The 23,818-nt window shown below is 39.7% G+C and overlaps 1 protein-coding gene across 1 annotated transcript; it reads right to left on the bottom strand.

Moving 5' to 3' along the window:
• Positions 1-4,507: 4,507 nt before the first annotated feature.
• On the bottom strand, positions 4,508-10,362 carry LOC128213383 (uncharacterized). The gene is made up of 2 exons (XM_052919031.1): positions 10,327-10,362; positions 4,508-8,154 (listed from the first exon to the last, which is right to left on the bottom strand). Exon 2 carries the CDS (start codon positions 7,870-7,872, stop codon positions 5,713-5,715), a length of 2,160 nt encoding a protein of 719 aa, XP_052774991.1. The 5' UTR covers positions 7,873-8,154; positions 10,327-10,362; the 3' UTR covers positions 4,508-5,712.
• Positions 10,363-23,818: the final 13,456 nt, after the last annotated feature.

Here is a 23,818-nt window from a genome sequence, read left to right on the forward strand (position 1 = left end):
AAAATGTAAATAAACTTGTTGATCACAGTCAATTCTATCAAAACAAAGTCATGTTTTAACAGTCTATAATTTATGCTGCCTAGAATATGAACTAGTTTACCATTGTAACTATAAAGCATTTAGACATTTATTGTAGATTTTCCGAATTTGATCTTCTACAAAAAATGCGTTTATTATGCCCCCCCCCCCCCTTCGAAGAAGAGGGGTATATTGCTTTGCACAGGCATGTCGGTATGTCGGTCGGTCGGTCGGTCCGTCGGTAGACCAAAGCTTGTCCGAGTGATAACTCAACAATCCCTGGACGTATGGTCATCAAACTTCACATGAAGGTTGGGCCTGACCAGTAGATGACCCCTATTGATTTTGGGGGTCATCGGGTCAAAGGTCAAGGTCACAGTGACCTTTAATGGTAAAATAATTTTAAAGCTTTTCCGAGTGATAACTCAACAATGCCTGCACCCATGACCCTCAAACTTGACATGGAGGTTGGGCCTGACCAGTAGTTGACCCCTATTGTTTTTGGGGGTCATCAGGCCAAAGGTCAAGGTCACAGTGACCTTGAATGGTAAAAGGTTGTCCGAGTGATAACGTGACAATGCCTGCACCCATGGCCCTCAAACTTGACATTTAGGTTTCTGGTGACCAGCTGATGACTCTGGATTTTGAGTTCATAGAGTCAAAGGTCATGACGGTCATAACACACTTTATCCTCACACTTTAATGGTCATAATCTTAAAACAGCAACAAATCAGCTGTCATTTCGGTCCATGCATATTTCATTCAATTGTCCATATAATCCTGACAACATGGCGCTCAGGGGGGGCATAATGTTTGACAAACATCTCTTGTTTAAATATAAGCGGAAAGCAACTACAACACTGAACGAATACAACATCAAAAGAACTAAAACGTACAGAGTTAACCAATTATAATAAGTCTTCTACCCCTCAGGGGTTAACAAATCATTTTCTTCATCTAGTCCGTGTCACTCGAGTGTGTATACCACGTGATAAATGACGTCATATATATGCTACGTCGGAAGGCAAAAAAGCTTTAAATGAAGACTTGAATCAGAGATAACTTTTCATTTACAAAACCATTTAAAATGAAACAAAGGGCAGTCTATGCCGCTTAAAAAGCCCGGCATATGTTTTATAAAATTTCCGAAATTTGATGAGGTCATTAGTTTCTTCAAACACTTCGACAAACCTGTTTCCAATGTGAAACGGTTTGTCGAGGTGTTTTAAGAAACAAAACTCGCAATCAAATTATGGTTAAAGACCGAAGGCAAGGTTCCGTAAGCGGCGTCGACTGCGCTATGTTTCATTTAAAACCGTGAAGAAATAGTTAAGTTATCTTTGTTTAAAGTCTTTTTTTCAAATCAAAATATTGCCGTCCGACGTAGCATTTATGACGCAATTTATCACGTGGTATACAGACACTGTCACTTGAGTGTATTGTTAAGCTAGGTTCACACTACGACGTTTGGACCGACGTTAACAGTTATTTAAGTTGTACAGATTTGACTAAGTTGGACTCCGTTGCTAAACGTCTACTAAGACGTTGGCGGTTGGGCGGAACTTATTCACCAGTCAATTGTCACCACAGCCCCCCAGGTCCGAGGAATAGCGGGGACTTTAAATTTCGGTCTAGCCAAGCCCAGGTCAAATCCCCGTCCTGCGGGGACGAACTGCTGGTAAAATTCCCGCCAAATGCCCCCGCACCCCAGGGACCCTAGGTAAGTCCAATTCCCCGCTATTTTTGGCGCGAAGAGAGAACCACCGCATTCACCCGGCACTTCGGGGCCACCTGGAAGGTAGAAACACGGCCCATTTTCGGCTATCCCCGGTATACCACCGGAACTGGGGGGGGGGGGGGGACGCTTACAATTGACTTGTGCATTAGCCGAACGCTTGTTCAACGGATGCCACCGGGTACCGGACGTAATAAATAAACCCGATGATTACGTTAGGCCAAGCGTAGACGAACTTTGCACAGCGAAACCTTAACTAAAGTGAAATTGGGAAAACGGATCCTAACTAAGCCTGACGCAAACCAATTTAAAACAACGTTAAACGGCTAAGTTCTCCACCGCCATCGTCCCAGTCGACGTTTGCCAACGGAGTCCAACAAAGGCCAATTCTGTACAACAAAATCAACTTATTATAATCAAGCGTTCAGGAACATTTACAAACGGAGCATATCTTACACTTACTTTATTTCCAAACGTCGACAAAGATTTTGCAAGTTATTTTGTTAACGAACAAAACGTTCGTAGGCGTTGCCAGGGAACATCAACTATTATAAAAAAATAACAACTTTTACTAGCGGAGCTCAACGTTTGCCCAAACGTCGGTAAGCGTCGGTCTGAACTTTTGAACCCAGCTTTTAGTGCTTTGTTTCTCTGTTGCATCGCAGCACAAAGATTACACGAGGCGGACATCTCTTCTTTACATTCGGAACACCGCGGCCATTTTCCATCAAAAACAACCTCGAATGTATACGGACGGTTTACAATTGTCTTTTATGGCTGATTTCAAAACACTGATACCAAAATCAGCAGATTCTGAGACAAAAAAGAAAAGGTCGTCAAATCGTTCAATCTGTGTGAGTGCAGCTTTAAGGGCCTTTCGCGATACACAGGGGGTGGGGACAACCAAATCTTAAAACATTTCAAAGTTTCAATATTCAGTTTTGAGGTACAACTTTTTTCAAGGGAAAACATATATTAAGCGGTGTGTTAAGGAGTTCAGAATTTAAACGGACAACTCGTTCGACCTTCTGAATATAGGTGTTTATGCTAAAATAGTCCAGACTATTTGATCAACAATGTATTCCGGCTTCTTCCTTTGTAAACAAAATTAATATTAAAAAAAGTGTGACATAAATCCCCTTCCTGGTAAAAACATGCAAATAAATTCCTCAAAATTGATTTCTTTACTGAAGATACTTGGATAGGGGTCAAACACTTTGTCACCTAAATCTATTCATATTCTTGTTACACTTCGTTTTTATGCAAATGCGTAAGTTTGGTTGTCCGGTTAGCGCAGTGGTGCGACACGGGTTCGAGTACCCGCTTGGACGCATGTGAGTTTGGTTTGTGGTCACCAAGCCGGACAAGCGGGGTTTTCCGGGTACTCCGGTTTCCCCCTGACCACAAGACCACACTATCGCGTAAAATCGTGCCAACGAGAGTGATTAATACAATGTTGTTATAACTCGTTTCACAATCGCTGTAAACTAAATGCATAATTACTAAATTCTGTCATAACTTCCTAAATCTTGCAAAGCTCTTTAAAGCTGCACTTTCACAGATTGTCAGGTATGACACTATTTAAAATATTTTACTTAGAATCGGCTTAATATGGCATCAATGCCTTCAATGTCATTTAGGATAATCCACAATAGAACAACAGATCACAATAGTTTGGTAAACTTCCTTATTCAAGCGTTAGTAACGCTATTAGTCATTATAAATCAATTTCCGAACGTTAATAGGATAAACTGCGATGTTATCTTTTGTCAGCAGTAATATATAATTAAATTTCAGACACGTATGCAAAAAATGGCTCATTAAAGGACAAAAAAAGAAAAACAAGTTGTCGAAATGATCAACCTGTGGGAGAGAAGCCTCAAAACACGTAGACATGTGTAAAGAGATGTATGTATCATGCACAAAAAATGTGTTTAGGTCCTTGAAAAACACTTGCATTGTGTCGATTTCGTAATGTCCACTGTATATTCTGGAAGAAAAACCTTTCCGAAAACACAATATGCACCCAAAATTGATGTAAGCAGCCTAGGTTTGATTGAAACTGTCCAATGGACAGCAATAAAATGAGCAACACTGTCAATTCCCCAAAATCACGTGACTTTAAGGGGTTCTCAAATTAATTCCACATATCGGCTGACGCTGTAGCCCTTTTTCATTCCCCATATCGGCTGACGCGGTAGCCCATTTTCATTCCCCATATCGGCTGACGCGGTAGCCCATTTTCATTCTCCATATCGGCTGACGCGGTAGCCCATTTTCATTCCCCATATCGGCTGACGCGGTAGCCCATTTTCATTCCCCATATCGGCTGACGCTGTAGCCCATTTTCATTCTCCATATCGGCTGACGCGGTAGCCCATTTTCATTCCACATATCGGCTGACGCTGTAGCCCATTTTCATTCTCCATATCGGCTGACGCGGTAGCCCATTTTCATTCCACATATCGGCTGACGCGGTAGCCCATTTTCATTCCCCATATCGGCTGACGCGGTAGCCCATTTTCATTCCCCATATCGGCTGACGCGGTAGCCCATTTTCATTCCCCATATCGGCTGACGCGGTAGCCCATTTTCATTCCCCATATCGGCTGACGCGGTAGCCCATTTTCATTCCCCATATCGGCTGACGCGGTAGCCCATTTTCAAAAATCATGAACATACATTTGATGACTCCTAAAGACCGGGACAAAAACAACACTATTACTCTATGTTTTTATATTTTTACTGGCTCATTTTGAGTCGTGAGTATTTCGTGATGAAAGGATAATTATGGTTACATAAGAAAATAATATACAAATATATATAAACATATAAAAAATGACATGATTACTTTTTCATTATAATATTTCCGAAGAAAAGGTGTCAAAAAACGTTCACCATGCTCTTATGTACACCGGAAACACACCATAGATTGACGATGAAAACGACAAATGCATTCGGAATACCTCGGTCAGTTTCCATCGAAAACAACCTCGGATGTATACCAGTATTCACAGGCCCCAATTTCTCGAAACTTCTTAAGCTTAACAGCCTTAAGTTGCTTATTTCAATTAGCCAAAAAATAATACTTAGGCCTAAAAAAAAAATACATTTGGTTCGGGTTACCCGACCCTACCTACGGAATAGGCGCCGACCCTACCGTTTTTATACTCAGTTTGAAAAAAAAAAATGAAAAACTAAAAAAAAAAAAAAAAAAAAAAAAAAAATATTTCGTTTTTTTTTTAATTGCTTTTTAATATTAAGTTTAAACCTTAAATGCTTGTACAGAAGATAGCTTTAACACCATTCTCCAATGATGAAAATTATATTCTTATATAAAACCTAATCAAAAAAAAAAATAAAAAAAAAATAGAAAGCCTGCCTACCCTACCTATTTTTTTAAGGATGTTACCCTAACCAAACAATTTTTTTTTTTAGGCCTTATAGTGATTTTTTTTATAAATGAAAAATGGTTTATTGTGATAATCGTAACGATAATTCCTATCTTAAGTATTAAAACATATCAACACATTTAAAACATATCAAAACATTTAAAGGAGTATATAAAACGCAAAATATTGAAGGACAAAAATAGTGGGTTTAGCTTAATCCTGTTATAAGAGACTTAAGAAGTTTCGAGAAATAGGGACCAGCAGTAGTGGTAGTTGTTAGAAAATAAATAATGGTATTAATAGATTGTAGTTTTTCAAAGTGTATCTATTATAACTAGGTTTAAACTGATTGCCAGTGAAATGTATTATTATTGGATAATTAATAAAGTTTCCCAAGTGTAAAGTCATTAAGTTAATTTGCTAAATTAAAATTACTACGCGATCTACTTGAAGCGTAGTTAAAATTGCTGACATTGTTAAACGTCCATATACATCCGCGGTTGTTTTTGATTGAAATTTGCCAAGGAGTTCCGAAAGCGAGAAATGCTACTACATGTTATTGGCACATCAGCTTAATTTTACTTTCACATAAAGAGCCTTCTTTGAATCACTTCCTTTAGAATTTGCAGATGTTCGTCGGATTTTCTTGTGTTCAAAACCTTCATACGTGTTTGATTCCACCGCTTTAAATATCTTGTAAAATTCTAACTGTTCATTGTCATTCATTAACGCCACTTTCCCTTCATTAACATAAGCTTCAATTTCACTCATATGAGATTTATATTTGTTTTCGTCTTCTTTTTCTTCCTCATCTTCTTCCAGACCACAAACTACTTCCACTTCTTCTGATCTCGTTTCATCTTGGTTTTCCAATTCATTTTCTAGCCCATTTTCTGATGTATGATCTCCATCGTTTGCTTTAACTCGTTCGCCTGTGTCTTTATCCTCCTTTTCAACGTCGTCATCCATATTTGGCAAACACTCCTCTGACATAACAGACGCAGTTGATATCCTACTGTTTGATCTCTGTTGAAATGACTGAATTGTTATGGCAGAATCAGAGTTCAAAAATGTGTTATGCGATTCTACGCAAGGAATATTCGCTGGCAAGATTTTCTGCTGGATCCTCAGCAGTTCTTTGGCAGACATCGGCCTCATAGATTGTGAGTAGGCCCTGCATTCATTTGTTGGCGTGCTGATTACACTGGTACCACCAGGCTGAACCATGCAATTATCTGTGTCTTTAACACTTTCACCTTCCTCGGAATTCAATTCGGAAGAGCTATCATTAAACTGAACTCGTTTCGGTGTTCGCTGACTAAACTCTGTTTCACTGTGGCCAGATTTGGCACTAAGGATGCTTTTCTTGCTGCTTTCAATTTCAGACATTTGCTCCGACCTGCCACTCATAACTCTGTGAACCGCTTGGTGAAGTTCTGTTTTTGAACGTTGAAATTGTTTTTTAGCTTCTGTTTCAACCCCGTGTCTCGTAACCTGTGGGTGTAAATGTATTGTCGCTCTCCCGATACTTGGGGTCAGCGAATTTCTCAACCTTGCGCGATTCATGTGATACAGGCCTGCCAACACTCGATGGTGATTTTGTTTTGTTGAGTTTGTATCGTGGATAATAGGAGCATTTGCATCAGGTGGCTTGTTGAAACCGTTATTGATAGATATTGTTTCAAAGCTAGCTCCATTTGGATGATCCATGATCGCTTTATACATAGACGTAGGTGTTTGCTTTCGCAATGAATCCGACAAAGGTCGATCCTTAAATACATGATGTTTTTCCATCGCTTGCTTTTCATACGGAACATAATCTGACCTCGGAAATGTTTTTGTTGTTTTCGTTGGAAACAAAACTGGGAGCGATTTCGTCCGTATATATGGTACAGACGTTTGAGGCGATATGCGGCCCCTAGACTCAGGCGGGTCGTTCTGAAAATATCCATCATCCTTTGCAGTTATTTCTGAATCGAGTAAGTCAATAGCGTCGCATTTTGCAATGTCTCTTACCACTCTTGTTTCTATTGGCCTCTTCAATGTTCCTAGTTGCCGAATGCTGCTAGAAACGCTAGATCTTCCTCTGCTTCCTTGAGAAGATGCACTTTTGCGTCCTGAATTATCTTGACCTGGCTTTGGTTTACTTGGCAAGAAGCTACTGTTTTGCATTAATACTACATGCGGTTTATTTGGAAGAGTTTTAACAAACTTCTGTACGCTTGTCCTATGTCGCATTTCTCTGGTAGGTGGTTTTATTTTCACCGCTTGATTTTCTTTGAAAAGCAGGACATCGTAATCTTTCCTAACTTCCCGATCTTGTGAATGCTTGTAGTATACCGGTTTCCTTTGAATAGTTTCCTCGGGCATGTTAAATACTCGTTGCTTTGGCTGTGGTATGGACACTGCCTTATTCCGTGGAAATATTATATTTGCGAAATCCAGATATGAACTATTATCCATCGACTCGTCGGATAACACACTTCCCAAGTTCCTTCGCCTTGGAACATGACGAGAATGTTCATCAATATTCACAGACGCTACTATGTTTATCAGCGTTGCTTGCTGTAAGTTTTCTTTAACATCTCTTTTGCAAGAGCTTTGTCCAGTGAGCTGCCTAACACGAGGTTTTCGTTGAGGAAAGCCTGAAGACACAGAGTACACCCGTTTTGAGGTTGTGTTCACAGTTGCGGGACTTCGCCCACCAGGGTATTGCAATACACTCATTATTTACACAGTGTCAATCAATTGCGCGTTGTGCTTCTTTTAAACTCTGCATTGAAATTTACATTCTTCAGTCAACATCGCGCCAGACGTCGGCGCAATGTTCTATCGACTGGTCTGTTTAATTAATAGCGCCTCCTTCTGTTATCTTGTCCGCTTGATTTTAAATTCTGATCTAATCGATTAATGGTTTCTGTGACACTTGGTATCCTATCATTATTTATTACATGTCTTTGATTTATGCTTCACTAAGACAAAACCCCGGCAACGTATTCCTTTTGAGAACTGAAACATTAAAAAAGAACAGTTAACGTAAGAATATGTTTTACTTATCTGATAAATATTTAATCCTTGAGAGTGTCAATGAAATATTTGCATTATAGAGAGAAGAAAGTCCTCATACAATACAAACAATCGTTCGTCGATGAAAGCATTGTTAAAGGCGCACATTACAGGTTGGTGCATTTTTTTTATTTATCTTAATGCGCTTTTATGTTTTACTTAATCAAATTTAATGATCAAATCAAAAAAGCATATCATTTGTGTAGAGATAAAAACTATTTATAAAATTAACGAGTTTTTGTCAATTAATAGCTGCATGGTCACACAATCCCAAGTTGAAAAAAAAGCTAAACTATATCTAATATTTTTTATCTGTACACAATTCATATATAGTGTTTTGTTTGTTTTGATCATTCAAGTCAAACGAGTAAAAATAAAAATAAAAATGCATTAAAAACTATCATTTTTTCATCAACCTGTATCGTGTCTCTTTAAAGATGGCGCGGTTAGATTCCTATATAGTCTTGTACAAGCGGGGTACGTGAACGAAAATTAAATTCCATCAACCAGCGAATGGAGTCTATTAACTTGATTTGGCGGAATAGCGAAACTCACCAAATACTGTTACATTTCCATTTATGTCTTAAAGTCTAACAAATTGGGTAAATTAAAATTCCCCATTTCCATCAGTTTAATGGAAGGAAGGACGTTTAAGAAATCTAATTTCGTTATATTGACATGAACTTGAGTCTATAATAAGACAAATAAGAAAAGTTAAGCTAGCGTGATATTTGACAATGCCGCCACTTAAATAAAAGCGAATATATATTTTCTCCTTTTCATTTCCATATATTCGCCATTTAATAACAGTTGTTAATGGCCATTTTATTCGTTTTCGATGAACCTAAAAAAGCAATTAATCAAGTATATAAACTTGCATTTGGATGTTTTGTAAATGAGTTCAATACAACCATAATTGTTATTACAAGTTATTGATAAATGTGTTTTTTCTAAAGAGATACATTATAATGTTCCCCATATCGTTTAAATGCTATCATTTCTATGAAAGCTAGATGCGTTGTTATTCTTTAAAATGAACATGAACGGAACAGATTGAAGTTTATTTAGTCTTCTGCTACAAAGCATCTCGTCAAACAAATCTATACAAGTAAATACAATTTTCATGCATGTGATCATCGTTACAAGGTACCCAATATCAATAACAATTCAAGATAGCTCAAGAAATATGGAGAATGTTCATGTATAACAATATTGTGAATAATAATATATACTAAAAGCTGTTTATCTAGTTAATTAGATACATTATGGAAATGCAGATGGTTAGTGGTTACAACAGTGATTATACGATGACAACTTAAACAATATCATTGATTAATAGGTTTATTCAATTATTTGCCTGTACCAAGAACTTACATACATTAACAATAGTTGCTTTGTTATTACTACTAACTAGTTAAGTACATTTAAATGTGAATCTATATTCCTCATGAATGATATATACCATAATTGTAAGTGTATAAAAGCATTAAATCTTTTACTTGTTAATATAGCACGCGTTTAAAATGTATTTAAAGCTTGTGTACAATTCAACAGATTTTCTTTCATTTAAAGATGCAACTTACTCCCAAATGAGGTTTACCAAATTAATACAATTGTTTTATTATTCCAAAAAGGATGAATACATGTCGAAAACAATGGTTCTTATGAAGGATACCGAGTTTAATTTAAAATAAAGGTGCACAAAACGCGGTATTTCTACATTATGAGACGATAGTTGATCACAGTAAATATTTTAGCACTCACCAATCATTTAATATTTTTGCGAGTTCAAGTATTAAATACACGGTTACAATCGTATTATCAGTAATTAACATTTTCCATAAATGCATTATTTAGTTAGAAGTTAAAGGTTAATCACTAACATGTTTGTTATACATGTCTATGTATTGATTTTGAATAAGAGTGTCACTTTTATATCGCACGCGTTTAAAATTTATTTTAAGTTAGTTTGAAATTTAACAGATCGGTTTTGTTTTATTTTTACTGAAAGAAAAACTTTATTTTTATTTTCGACGTTACGTTACAATATTAAAAACGAAAATGTATTCATATTTATATATTCTCAATCAAAAACAGTTAGAAAGTTACACTTACCGTGTTGTCATGTCTAGTCTCTAAGCTCCGACAAAGTGCTTTAACTTATGTGCTTGCATTCGTTGAAGAACTATCTCTTCAACCATAATAACCGGGGTTTTGTTAATTACTTACTCTGTTCATTAAATTGATCTACACACGGAATACAATGCGAGCGGGGCATCAAATTCTTTGCTCTAATCAACCGATAAGTGTTCGCTCTGATCTTTCATTGTTTTTACCCACTAACTTTCAATTGTAAACACGGTATCTCTTTATCTAAATCGAACGCGATTTAAAACCTTAAATGCTAATTCTCCGGAGATAAAGAGTTTGAAAAAAGAAATGATATTTGACATGTTTTTGCTTTTTATGAACTGAAATGCATATACATTGAATTTGTAATTTTAAAGCCACACTCTCACAGATTTACCGTTTTTTCAACTTTTTTTTATTTTTTGTTTTGGAAAGAGTAAATTTTGAGTAAATATCTGAAAACCAATATTAAAAGATTGCTGACAAAAGATCAGGTCGCAGATTTGCATATTTCCGTTCGAAAAATAATGTTTAATGGCTTAAACCGTTACTAACGGTTTAAGAAATATGCATAAAACATCAATTTTGAACTTAAATATAAAAATCTGCGATGTGATTTTTTGTCAACAGTCTTATATAACTGGTTTCCATGGATTTTCGCCAAAAATTGCTCGTTCTAAGACAAAAAAAAAAGTTGTCAAAACGTTCAATCTGTGAGAGTGCAGCTTTAATGCTCGGGGTAAGAATTCAATACTTTTTTGACCGAATACGTTAGTGAACAAATTATCTGATTATTCATTCAACTAATATGTTAGTTTTTCTTGACATGCACTAAAAAACCGTTCATTAGAAGTGTAATGTCCGTATGTTTTGCTCTTGGACAAATCCTATGTACAAATATAGTTCCATTTGAAACGAACAATTGTATTAGACTTGCACTAGAATTACCTATATAATTATTTCGTGTCAAAAATGCGCATTTCTTGTCGCCAAATGGTCTTGGTGGCATATTTCGAGATCTTTCCTGAGTTCCGTTAAAGGGGCTCTGCACCAGATACAATTAAAAGAAAAAAAAGAAAATTGTCAAAAACTTTCATAAAGATGATATCGTTGTAAACAACAAAATTTAATCTTACTTACTGATGTATCACATCGCCTACGACTTATGCATCTTTCGCAGTGTATAATTATTTGTTCGATTCGATATTTACTAGCGTTGTCTACCACGTAAATCCCAGTAAGTTTTAAAAAGAGTGTCATTATTGTTTTCTCCCACCTCAGATAAGTATTTAACCATGCTAGATATTCTTATCTTGCCCACGGGCGAAGATTAAATGCCCGTATGGATCTCCTTTTTAACGGTCGTCACATTATAATTACCTCCCTTGTTGAAGACTGTCGTCTGTAGCATCATACAAACCTTGTCTTGTGGCAATATTTAGAACGCTAATTTATTATTTCTCGCTTCAAATGTCACTATAAAACAGTTTTCACGCGCATTTCAAGAAATAATGCGTCACTCTCCTCCGAACTATTTAAAGATCGAATTGACTGTTAACATAACCCGAATCACTGCGCGCATATCCATGACAACTACGTGCTATTGCATATCCATACGCAATTATTTTCACTAAGCACAAAAGAGTTCCAGCAAAAAATACATTTTTACTTCATTTTGTTTAACTGAGGTGGGAGAAAAAGCATCTACCATAGCCGCTCGTGTAAGATAGATTCATCCCGACCCTCGCGCAGGGTGTTTTGTGGAAACTCGGTAAACCTCCTTTCCGCAAAACACCCTACGCTCGGGTCGGAATGAACCTATCTTACACTCTCGGCCATGGAAGATACTTATAATCTGTAATCATAAACAGATATGATTTAGACTGGGAAATCGTTATGCGCTATTTTAAACGGGGATTTAACACAGATGAGACAGCAACATGATTTATGCGTTAATAATTTTAACGATGTGAAGTGATGTATTATCGGCGTCCTACTAGTTCGTAATGACATTTCCGGGGTTTGTTTTGAGGAAATACTATTGTATACATGGTTTATATGCCGAATTTTTAACAATCTTGTGTCTAGTCCCTTTAAGGCTAACGTCTGATTTGCTTTGTATCTATATTGCATTGCCGTATTCACTGCAAGCAGGGAACATAAACCCCGAACACTGAACTGCTACTTAACAAGTAGCAGAGTAGATCGATACTTTAATTATTTGGCATTTACCTGAACAGAACAGAACAGAACAGAACAAAACGAAACTGAACACAAAGGTTGTAATATACTTCGTTAACAGCATTGTCCACAAGAAAAAAAACAACACAACAGTTATGCTGTGAACTGTTTGGCAATGATAACTTATCAAATCCAGTCTTTATGGCTGTATGCATAGAAGAGCATTGAAGCAAAAGTTCATCTTACGATTTGATAAGTACATCTTGCGTTCTGATTTTTACATATTGCTTTATTTCTTGTACATCTTGCTCCATATTTTGTACATCTTGCATTTTGACTTGTACATCTCTTGAACATCTTGCAGTCTGACTTGTACATCTTGCAGTGTACATCTTGCATTCTGACTTGTACATCTTGCGTTCTGACTTGTACATCTTGCGTTCTGACTTGTACATCTTGCGTTCTGACTTGTACATCTGGCTTTCTAACTTGTACATCTTGCTTTCTGACTTGTACATCTTACGTTCTGACTTGTACATCTTGCTTTCTGACTTGTATAGCTTGCTTTCTGACTTGCACATCTAGCTTCATAACTTGTACATCTTGCGTTCTTACTTGTTCACCTTGCTTTATCACTTGTTGCCTTATCAACTATTGCGTTATATACATACTCCCTGCGTCAGATTTTGCGTTGACAATGTATCAGCCAATGTGATCGTATGCTCATTTAGTTGACCGGTAATAGTTTCTTTATGATTAAGAATGGGCGGAGTGAGCGTAGCATTGTCAGCCAATGAGGTTGTATATCTAATAATTAAAAAAAGGGCTCGTTCACTACTCTCACTCCGCCCATTGTTAATTATTGCGATCTTACATTATGTCATCTAACTATTACGTAAACATATTAAGAAAGGGAAACGAAACACATGACGTTTCCTATGTGATAGTTAGATGACCTAAATTAAGATCTTAAAGAAGCACTCTTACCCAAATAAGATTTACCACAATTAAAAATATTGTTTTAATATTCCTATAAGGATGAATAAATGTCGAAAACAATTGTTCTGATGAAGGCTTCCAGAGTTTAATTGGAAAGAAATTAGCATAAAACACGGTATTTCTATCTTATGAGACTATAGTAGATCACAGTAAATCGTTTAGCATTCACGAATCATTTAATATTTTTGCGCCTTCTGCTATTAAATACACAGTTACAATCTTGTTATCAGTAATTAATATTTTCCATAAATGCATTATTTAGTAAGTAGTAAAGGTTTATCAGTCAAAATTTATGTTTGTTATACATGTGTATATTTTGAATTTGAATAAGAGTGTCACTTTAATGGTAATTAAAGAAAGGACGGAGTGAGCGTAGCGATTTAGGATACAACCATATTGGCTGACACATTGTCGTCGCAAACTCTGACGCAGGAAGTGTGTATCGGATGAGTGGCAGTGGGCGGAGTGAGCGTAGCGATTTAGGATACATCCATATTGGCTGACACATTGTCGTCGCAAACTCTGACGCAGGGAGCGTGTATCGGATGAGTGGCAGTGGGCGGAGTGAGCGTAGCGACTTAGGATACATCCATATTGGCTGACACATTGTCGTCGCAAACTCTGACACAGGGAGTGTGTATCGGATGAGTGGCAGTGGGCGGAGTGAGCGTAGCGACTTAGGATACATCCATATTGGCTGACACATTGTCGTCGCAAACTCTGACGCAGGGAGTGTGTATCGGATGAGTGGCAGTGGGCGGAGTGAGCGTAGCGACTTAGGATACATCCATATTGGCTGACACATTGTCGTCGCAAACTCTGACGCAGAGAGCGTTTATAGGATGAGTGGCAGTGGGCGGAGTGAGCGTAGCGACTTAGGATACATCCATATTGGCTGACACATTGTCGTCGCAAACTCTGACGCAGAGAGCGTTTATAGGATGAGTGGCAGTGGGCGGAGTGAGCGTAGCGACTTAGGATACATCCATATTGGCTGACACATTGTCGTCGCAAACTGACACAGGAAGTGTGTATCGGATGAGTGGCAGTGGGCGGAGTGAGCGTAGCGACTTAGGATACATCCATATTGGCTGACACATTGTCGTCGCAAACTGACACAGGAAGTGTGTATCGGATGAGTGGCAGTGGGCGGAGTGAGCGTAGCGACTTAGGATACAACCATATTGGCTGACACATTGTCGTCGCAAACTGACACAGGAAGTGTGTATCGGATGAGTGGCCGTGGGCGGAGTGAGCGTAGCGACTTAGGATACACCCATATTGGCTGACACATTGTCGTCGCAAACTGACACAGGAAGTGTGTATCGGATGAGTGGCAGTGGGCGGAGTGAGCGTAGCGACTTAGGATACACCCATATTGGCTGACACATTGTCGTCGCAAACTGACGCAGGGAGCGTGTATCGGATGAGTGGCAGTGGGCGGAGTGAGCGTAGCGACTTAGGATACACCCATATTGGCTGACACATTGTCGTCGCAAACTGACGCAGGGAGCGTGTATCGGATGAGTGGCAGTGGGCGGAGTGAGCGTAGCGACTTAGGATACACCCATATTGGCTGACACATTGTCGTCGCAAACTGACACAGGAAGTGTGTATCGGATGAGTGGCAGTGGGCGGAGTGAGCGTAGCGACTTAGGATACAACCATATTGGCTGACACATTGTCGTCGCAAACTGACACAGGAAGTGTGTATCGGATGAGTGGCAGTGGGCGGAGTGAGCGTAGCGACTTAGGATACAACCATATTGGCTGACACATTGTCGTCGCAAACTGACACAGGAAGTGTGTATCGGATGAGTGGCAGTGGGCGGAGTGAGCGTAGCGACTTAGGATACAACCATATTGGCTGACACATTGTCGTCGCAAACTCTGACGCAGGGAGCGTGTATCGGATGAGTGGCAGTGGGCGGAGTGAACGTAGCGATTTAGGATACAACCATATTGGCTGACACATTGTCGTCGCAAACTCTGACGCAGGGAGCGTGTATCGGATGAGTGGCAGTGGGCGGAGTGAGCGTAGCGACTTAGGATACAACCATATTGGCTGACACATTGTCGTCGCAAACTCTGACGCAGGGAGTGTGTATCGGATGAGTGGCAGTGGGCGGAGTGAGCGTAGCGATTTAGGATACAACCATATTGGCTGACACATTGTCGTCGCAAACTCTGACGCAGGAAGTGTGTATCGGATGAGTGGCAGTGGGCGGAGTGAACGTAGCGATTTAGGATACATCCATATTGGCTGACACATTGTCGTCGTAAATTCTGACGCAGGGAGCGTTTATAGGATGAGTGGCAGTGGGCGGAGTGAACGTAGCGACTTAGGATACATCCATATTGGCTGACACATTGTCGTCGCAAACTCTGACGCAGGGAGTGTGCATCTGACGAGTGGCAGTGGGCGAACATTTAAACACCTACTAAAGGTGATATAATATAACTCACAATAGAACAAATCTCAATTGTTTGGAAAACTGCAGTAAAACTCATTTTTCTTAAAGCGTTAGTAACACTTTTAGCCATAAAATATCCATTTTCTAACTTAAATATGAAAAAAACTGCTATCTTACCTTTCGTCAGCAATCTGGTTTCCAGAAAATTACGCAAAAATGGCACATTCCAAGACAAAAAATATAAAAGTTGTCAAGACGGTCAATCTGTGAGAGTGCAGCTTTAAAACACTATTTTTAAATTGTTCTCATATATACTTTATAAAACGCATTTAAAAATAATTTAGGTGGACAAAATAGGGTATGTTTGCAAAAGTATGATTATTTCATTATTTTAAAAACGAGATAATTTATTTATTTTTATATCTGTACTTTTGTTCTACATTGTCATTTTACATGATGTCACTAAAAACTAATAAGAAATCTATCTCATTTATCCATACATCAGTCACTTTTATTATCTTCATGATTTTCTTCAATTTCTTTCATTAATTGTAAATGCCACATGTTATTTATTTTTTACAATACATTGCCGATATAAGTTTTTTGGATGAAAATTGTGCATTCACAATGCTAATATTTGCATTAAGCATGATCTATTTGAACACGTTTGTTGAAAATGTCTATGAATATAAATTAGATGTCATCCATTATGCAAGTAATGCATTATAGAATGAGCGAAAACATGGATTTATTTTCATGAATTTAAATAATAAAAAAAAACAAAAAAACAATAAAGATGATAATTGTTTCTTTCGTTGTTCGACCGTTATATATTATCGGCTATAGGTAAAAGTTAAATGGGACTCAGTCGAAAAACATTTTTTTTGTGTACAACAATACTAAATAATCTTTAAGTTTTTAAGTAGTCTGCATTCTATAGTGTAAATTACCGACTAACTGGACCAGCCAGGGTTAATCTTAAAGTTTTAAGTAGTCTGCATTCTATAGTGTAAATTACCGACTAACTGGACCAGCCAGGGTTAATCTTAAAGTTTTTAAGTAGTCTGCATTATATAGTGTAAATTACCGACTAAGTGGACCAGCCACGGTATATATCCACGGCTTCACCTGATTAAAATCACTAAGGACTGACGGCTGAAATAAATGTATTGAAAAAATGTAGAAATTCTGCCTTCTCATTGAACAAAATATAATGTTGATCACTAAAACCTTTTTGATGTTGAAGAGATAAAAAATATTGAGTTATTGCACCTTTTTAAGGTCGTTAGTCCTTACCATTTGCATAGACCCGCAACATGGTTTACAGTCCGAATGCGTTGAAAGCATTTTAAAGGACTATACAGATGGTACCGACGCCCTGTACACGCGCGATTGGAGAGAACCCAATTGTGATAAAAAGGTAGAAGTCGTGTCGTATGTACGGCAGGGGAATACTGGGCCCCGGGTATGCATATGTAAATCTAAACGCTGGCCGTTAACGGCACGTGGATTTTCTGATTGTAACACGTTCCTACCATTGACGCCCCTGTTTTTGATCGTTTACTAATCCACCAGTCAATTGTAACCACCCACCCCAAGATCCGGGGAATAGCGGGGACTTCGACAATCGGTCCAGCCAAGCCCGGGTAAAATCCCCGCCCTGCGGAGACGAACTCCTGGTAAAAAAAACCCCGCTAAATGCCCCCGCACCCCAAGGACCCTAGGTAAGGCCTATTCCCAGCTATTTTTGACGCGAAGACAAAACCACCGCATTCACCCGGCACTGCGGGGTCACCTAGAAGGTAAAAACACGGAGCATTTCCCCAGCTATCCCCGGAATACCCCCTGACCTGGTGGGGGTGGGGGTGGTGGTGGGGGAGGGCGTTGTTACAATTGCCTGGTGCATAACCTCTATAGCAGACTGAAACAGGCCATTTTATATAAAAAAAACTTGCAGACGATTGTTCTACAAATAATTCGACTTCAATGCTTAGGAGACATTGATATCTTGAAGTAAACTAGGTTAAACGGTGATCAGATGTTGTGACAGGTTGATCCCCTGAATTATTTTAAATATCTACATTTTAACGAGAACTACAAGCTTCTAATACCTGTAGTTGAACGGCAAGTCTTTAAATTCTCATTAACATACACATGGTCGGGTATCGGACCGATTCATTACTGCGCTTTGCTTCGTTGTGTAACTTGGGCGATTTGGCAAGGACAATCTCGTAATCATGAATTATTATTGAGGTAGGTTATTGGTTCCAATGCGTGTAATGCACAGACACTTATACTTATGTTTTCCCATAGAAAAAGTATTCTGGCGAAAGCTCGAATTGAACTTTGTTCGCCTTATCACTTCATTGTTTAAAACAGCATTTAGACCACTCGCCTGCGGAGAAAACTGACAATGCAGGGTTATCGAAGAGTAATTAATTATGACATGCGATTTAATTGGAAGAAGAGTTGTTTTTGACATCAGACTACAGAGCCAGTTCTCCTGACATCAGAGTACAGAGCCAGTTCTCCTGGCATCAGAGTACAGAGCCAGTTCTCCTGACATCATAGTAAAGAGCCAGTTTTCCTGACATCGGAGGAAAGAACCAGATCCCTTTTTCCTGATCTAAGAGGACAGATCCAGTTCTCCTGCCCTTAGAGGACAGATCCTGTTCTCCTGACCTTAGAGGACAGATCCTGTTCTCCTGACCTTAGAGGACACATCCAGTTCTCCTGACCTTAGAGGACAGATCCTGTTCTCCTGACCTTAGAGGACACATCCAGTTCTCCTGACCTTAGAGGACAGATCCTGTTCTCCTGACCTTAGAGGACAGATCCTGTTCTCCTGACCTTAGAGGACACATCCTGTTCTCCTGACCTTAGAGGACGGATCCAGTTCTCCTGACCTTAGAGGACGGATCCATTTCTCCTGACCTTAGAGGTCAGATCCAGTTCTCCTGATCTTAGAGGACGGATCCATTTCTCCTGACCTTAGAGGACGGATCCATTTCTCCTGACCTTAGAGGACGGATCCATTTCTCCTGACCTTAGAGGACGGATCCAGTTCTCCTGACCTTAGAGGACGGATCCATTTCTCCTGACCTTAGAGGACGGATCCATTTCTCCTGATCTAAGAGGACAGATCCAGTTCTCCTGCCCTTAGAGGACAGATCCTGTTCTCCTGACCTTAGAGGACACATCCAGTTCTCCTGACCTTAGAGGACGGATCCAGTTCTCCTGACCTTAGAGGACGGATCCATTTCTCCTGACCTTAGAGGTCAGATCCAGTTCTCTGGACCTCAGAAGAAAGAACCATTTCTCATGACCTTAGAGGACAGATCCAGTTCTCCTGACCTTAGAGGTCAGATCCAGTTCTCTGGACCTCAGAAGAAAGAACCATTTCTCATGACCTTAGAGGACGGATCCATTTCTCCTGACCTTAGAGGTCAGATCCAGTTCTCTGGACCTCAGAAGAAAGAACCATTTCTCCTGACCTTAGAGGACGGATCCATTTCTCCTGATCTAAGAGGACAGATCCAGTTCTCCTGCCCTTAGAGGACAGATCCTGTTCTCCTGACCTTAGAGGACACATCCAGTTCTCCTGACCTTAGAGGACGGATCCAGTTCTCCTGACCTTAGAGGACGGATCCATTTCTCCTGACCTTAGAGGTCAGATCCAGTTCTCTGGACCTCAGAAGAAAGAACCATTTCTCATGACCTTAGAGGACAGATCCAGTTCTCCTGACCTTAGAGGTCAGATCCAGTTCTCTGGACCTCAGAAGAAAGAACCATTTCTCATGACCTTAGAGGACGGATCCATTTCTCCTGACCTTAGAGGTCAGATCCAGTTCTCTGGACCTCAGAAGAAAGAACCATTTCTCATGACCTTAGAGGACAGACCCAGTTCTCCTGCCCTTAGAGGACACATCCAGTTCTCCTGACCTTAGAGGACGGATCCATTTCTCATGACCTTAGAGGACAGATCCAGTTCTCCTGACCTTAGAGGACAGACCCAGTTCTCCTGCCCTTAGAGGACACATCCAGTTCTCCTGACCTTAGAGGACGGATCCATTTCTCATGACCTAAGAGAACAGATCCAGTTCTCCTGCCCTTAGAGGACAGATCCTGTTCTCCTGACCTTAGAGGACACATCCAGTTCTCCTGACCTTAGAGGACGGATCCATTTCTCCTGACCTTAGAGGTCAGATCCAGTTCTCTGGACCTCAGAAGAAAGAACCATTTCTCATGACCTTAGAGGACAGATCCAGTTCTCCTGACCTTAGAGGACAGACCCAGTTCTCCGGACCTCAGAAGAAAGAACCAGTTCGCCTGACCTTAGAGGACAGATCCAGTTCTCCGGACCGCAGAGGACAGATCCAATTCTCCGGACCTTAGGGGACAGATCCTGTTCTCCTGACCTTAGAGGACATATCCAGTTCTCCTGCCCTTAGAGGGCAGATCCTGTTTTCCTGATCTTAGAGGACATATCCTGTTTTCCTGACCTTAGCGGACAAATCCAGTTCTCCTGACTTTGAGGACAGATCCAGTTCTCCTGACCTTCGAGGACAGATCCAGTTCTCCGGACCTTAGCGGACAGATCCAGTTCTCCGGACCTTAGCGGACAAATCCAATTCTCCTGACCTTAGCGGACAGATCAAGTTCTCCTGACCTTAAAGGACAGATCCAGCTCTCATGACCTTAGAGGACAGACCCAGTTCTCCTGACCTTAGAGGACAGATCCATTTCTTCTGACATAAGAGGACAGATCCAGTTCTCCTGACCTTAGCGGACATATCCAGTTCTCTTGGCCTTAGAGGACAGATCCAGTTCCCCTGGCCTTGGAGGACATATCCAGTTCTCCTGACCTTAGCGGACATATCCAGTTCTCTTGGCCTTAGAGGACAGATCCAGTTCTCCTGACCTTAGCGGACATATCCAGTTCTCTTGGCCTTAGAGGACAGATCCAGTTCCCCTGGCCTTGGAGGACAGATCCAGTTCTCCTGACCTTAGCGGACATATCCAGTTCTCTTGGCCTTAGAGGACAGATCCAGTTCTCCTGACCTTAGCGGACAGATCCAGTTCTCCTGGCCTTGGAGGCCAGATCCAGTTATCCTGGCCTTAGAGGACAGATCCAGTTCCCCTGGCCTTGGAGGACATATCCAGTTCTCTTGACCTTAGCGGACAGATCCAGTTCTCCTGGCCTTGGAGGCCAGATCCAGTTATCCGGACCTTAGCGGACAAATCCAGTTCTCCTGACCTCAGAGGATAGATCTAGTTCTCCTGACCTTAGAGGACAAATCCAGTTATCCTGACCCTAGCGGACAGATCCAGTTGTCCGGACCTTAGCGGACACATCCAGTTCTCCTGACTTTAGAAGGCAGACCCAGTTATCTTGACCTTAGAGAACGGATCCAGTTCTCCTGACCTTAGAGGACAGATCCTGTTCTCCTGACCTTAGAGGACAGACCCAGTTCTCCGGACCTCAGAAGAAAGAACCAGTTCTCCTGACCTTAGAGGACAGACCCAGTTCTCCGGACCTCAGAAGAAAGAACCAGTTCTCCGGACCTCAGAGGACAGAACCAGTTCTCCTGACCTTAGAGGACAGATCCAGTTCTCCTGACCTTAGAGGACAGATCCAGTTCTCCTGACCTTAGAGGACAGATCCAGTTCTCCGGACCTCAGAGGACGGATCCAGTTCTCCTGACCTTAGAGGACAGATCCAGTTCTCCTGACCTTAGAGGACAGATCCTGTTCTCCTGACCTTAGAGGACAGACCCAGTTCTCCGGACCTCAGAAGAAAGAACCAGTTCTCCTGACCTTAGAGGACAGACCCAGTTCTCCGGACCTCAGAAGAAAGAACCAGTTCTCCGGACCTCAGAGGACAGAACCAGTTCTCCTGACCTTAGAGGACAGATCCAGTTCTCCTGACCTTAGAGGACAGATCCAGTTCTCCTGACCTTAGAGGACAGATCCTGTTCTCCTGACCTTAGAGGACGGATCCAGTTCTCCTGACCTTAGAGGACAGATCCTGTTCTCATGACCTTAGAGGACAGAACCAGTTCTCCTGACCTTAGAGGACAGATCCAGTTCTCCTGACCTTAGAGGACAGATCCAGTTCTCCTGCCCTCAGAGGGCAGATCCAGTTCTCCCGACCTAAGCAGACAGATCCAGTTCTCTTGGCCTTAGCGGACAGATCCAGTTCTACTGACCTCTCGTACACCAGCGCGATGGTGCTATGCGTAAAACATAGATTAAGCATTGCTAAACCTCTGATAAATGAGAATTTGTTATTCGAACATAGAGGTAAAGACAACTCAATGTGCATTTAAGTGACATGGACATATTGTAGTTGTACCCCTTGGCTTTAGCATAATTTCGTTGCACTATCACCTTTTTTTTTTACATATTTTCATGTTATTAATGTGTCCTTGTGTAATATTGTTGACTGAAACTTTTATAAACACATTGTTTTTCATAGTACTCGAAATACGTGCCAATATAGAGTTGTTATGTTTATCTTTATCGTCAATATGTAGACCACAGGCCTAATTAAATATATAGATATATAGATATATTTAAATAGATTTATAATTAAATTAATAATAATTAAAATATCCATTTTGTTGATAAAATGTATTGAAGTTGTACATTTTTTGAAATTTGTCAACCTTTAATAAGTAGATTATATTGGGATTTTTCTTCGTGGTATTTTTGGTTGATATTTAGGTTTTTCTGATTAATGATTATGTTCCAATCAGTTTTAGTCTTTATTTATTCATTTATTTATTTTATTTATTTATTTATTTATTTATTTATTTATTTATTTATTTATTTATTTTATTTTATTTTATTTTATTTTATTTTATTTATTTGCCTGCCTGCCTGCCTGCCTGCCTGCCTGCCTGCCTGCCTGCTTACTTACTTACTTATTTATTAATCATTTCCATTTATTGATTAATCAATTAATTACTTGTCTGTCTGTCTGTCTGTCTGTTTTTTTCCGGGAGGTGGGCGTGGCAAATAGGGCTAGTCCTGTCTTGTCGAGACAAGAACAAATCAAAACGGTCAATCTGTGAGAGTGCAGCTTTATGCATTGTTATAACAATTGTATTTTAAGGAGGTAGTCATTCGTACAAGCCGCATAACCCTTCACCAATGAAAGGAATTTCGAATAATAATTGAAAATAGGGCGAATCTTTTGATACTAGTACGTGCTTCGGATCTCGATCAGATATTTTTTCTGTATTTAAAATTCCACAAACAACATTCTATTTACGCCGTTTTTTTAAAGATAATTATTCTTTCCTTTTTGTCCAATTTTAATCAAAATTTATGAGTATGCTATTTAAGACAAAACTATTTTCTACATAAAATTATCGTAATAACCGCATATCTGTTTTAAGATGATGAAAAATGAGATTTTTATGTTGTTGTTCTTTTGCATTTTTTTGGGAGGATGAATAATGAAATTATAATTTGCAAATATAAATCAAAAACTGGGACAAACGCAGATTACATCACGTGACCTGCAAATTTTTGGGGACATTAAGTAATAGCTTGTCCGTCTTTCCGTCTGTAACATGACTCCAATTAAAATATTTTTATAATATTTTTGTCAAATTCAACAAATCAATATATTTTATATCAGAACTTTCAGAGCTTTGAAAGGAGTTGAATAAAACTTGAAGAACACACTAATTATGGCACTGTGAATTTGAGTGTAGTTCAAGAAACATTACTCTATGACCCATTGCTCTATAATGGACTCTCTTGATTCGAAAATGCAAACCGTCGAACCTCGTATGCTCGAACTCGCTTGGCTCGAATTCGACGAGGCTCGAGGTATTTTCGCTGGTTCCTGGGAATTCGATCTAACGGGGTTC

Source organism: Mya arenaria, chromosome 13, assembly GCF_026914265.1.
Source record: "Mya arenaria isolate MELC-2E11 chromosome 13, ASM2691426v1".
Taxonomy (NCBI): domain Eukaryota; kingdom Metazoa; phylum Mollusca; class Bivalvia; order Myida; family Myidae; genus Mya; species Mya arenaria.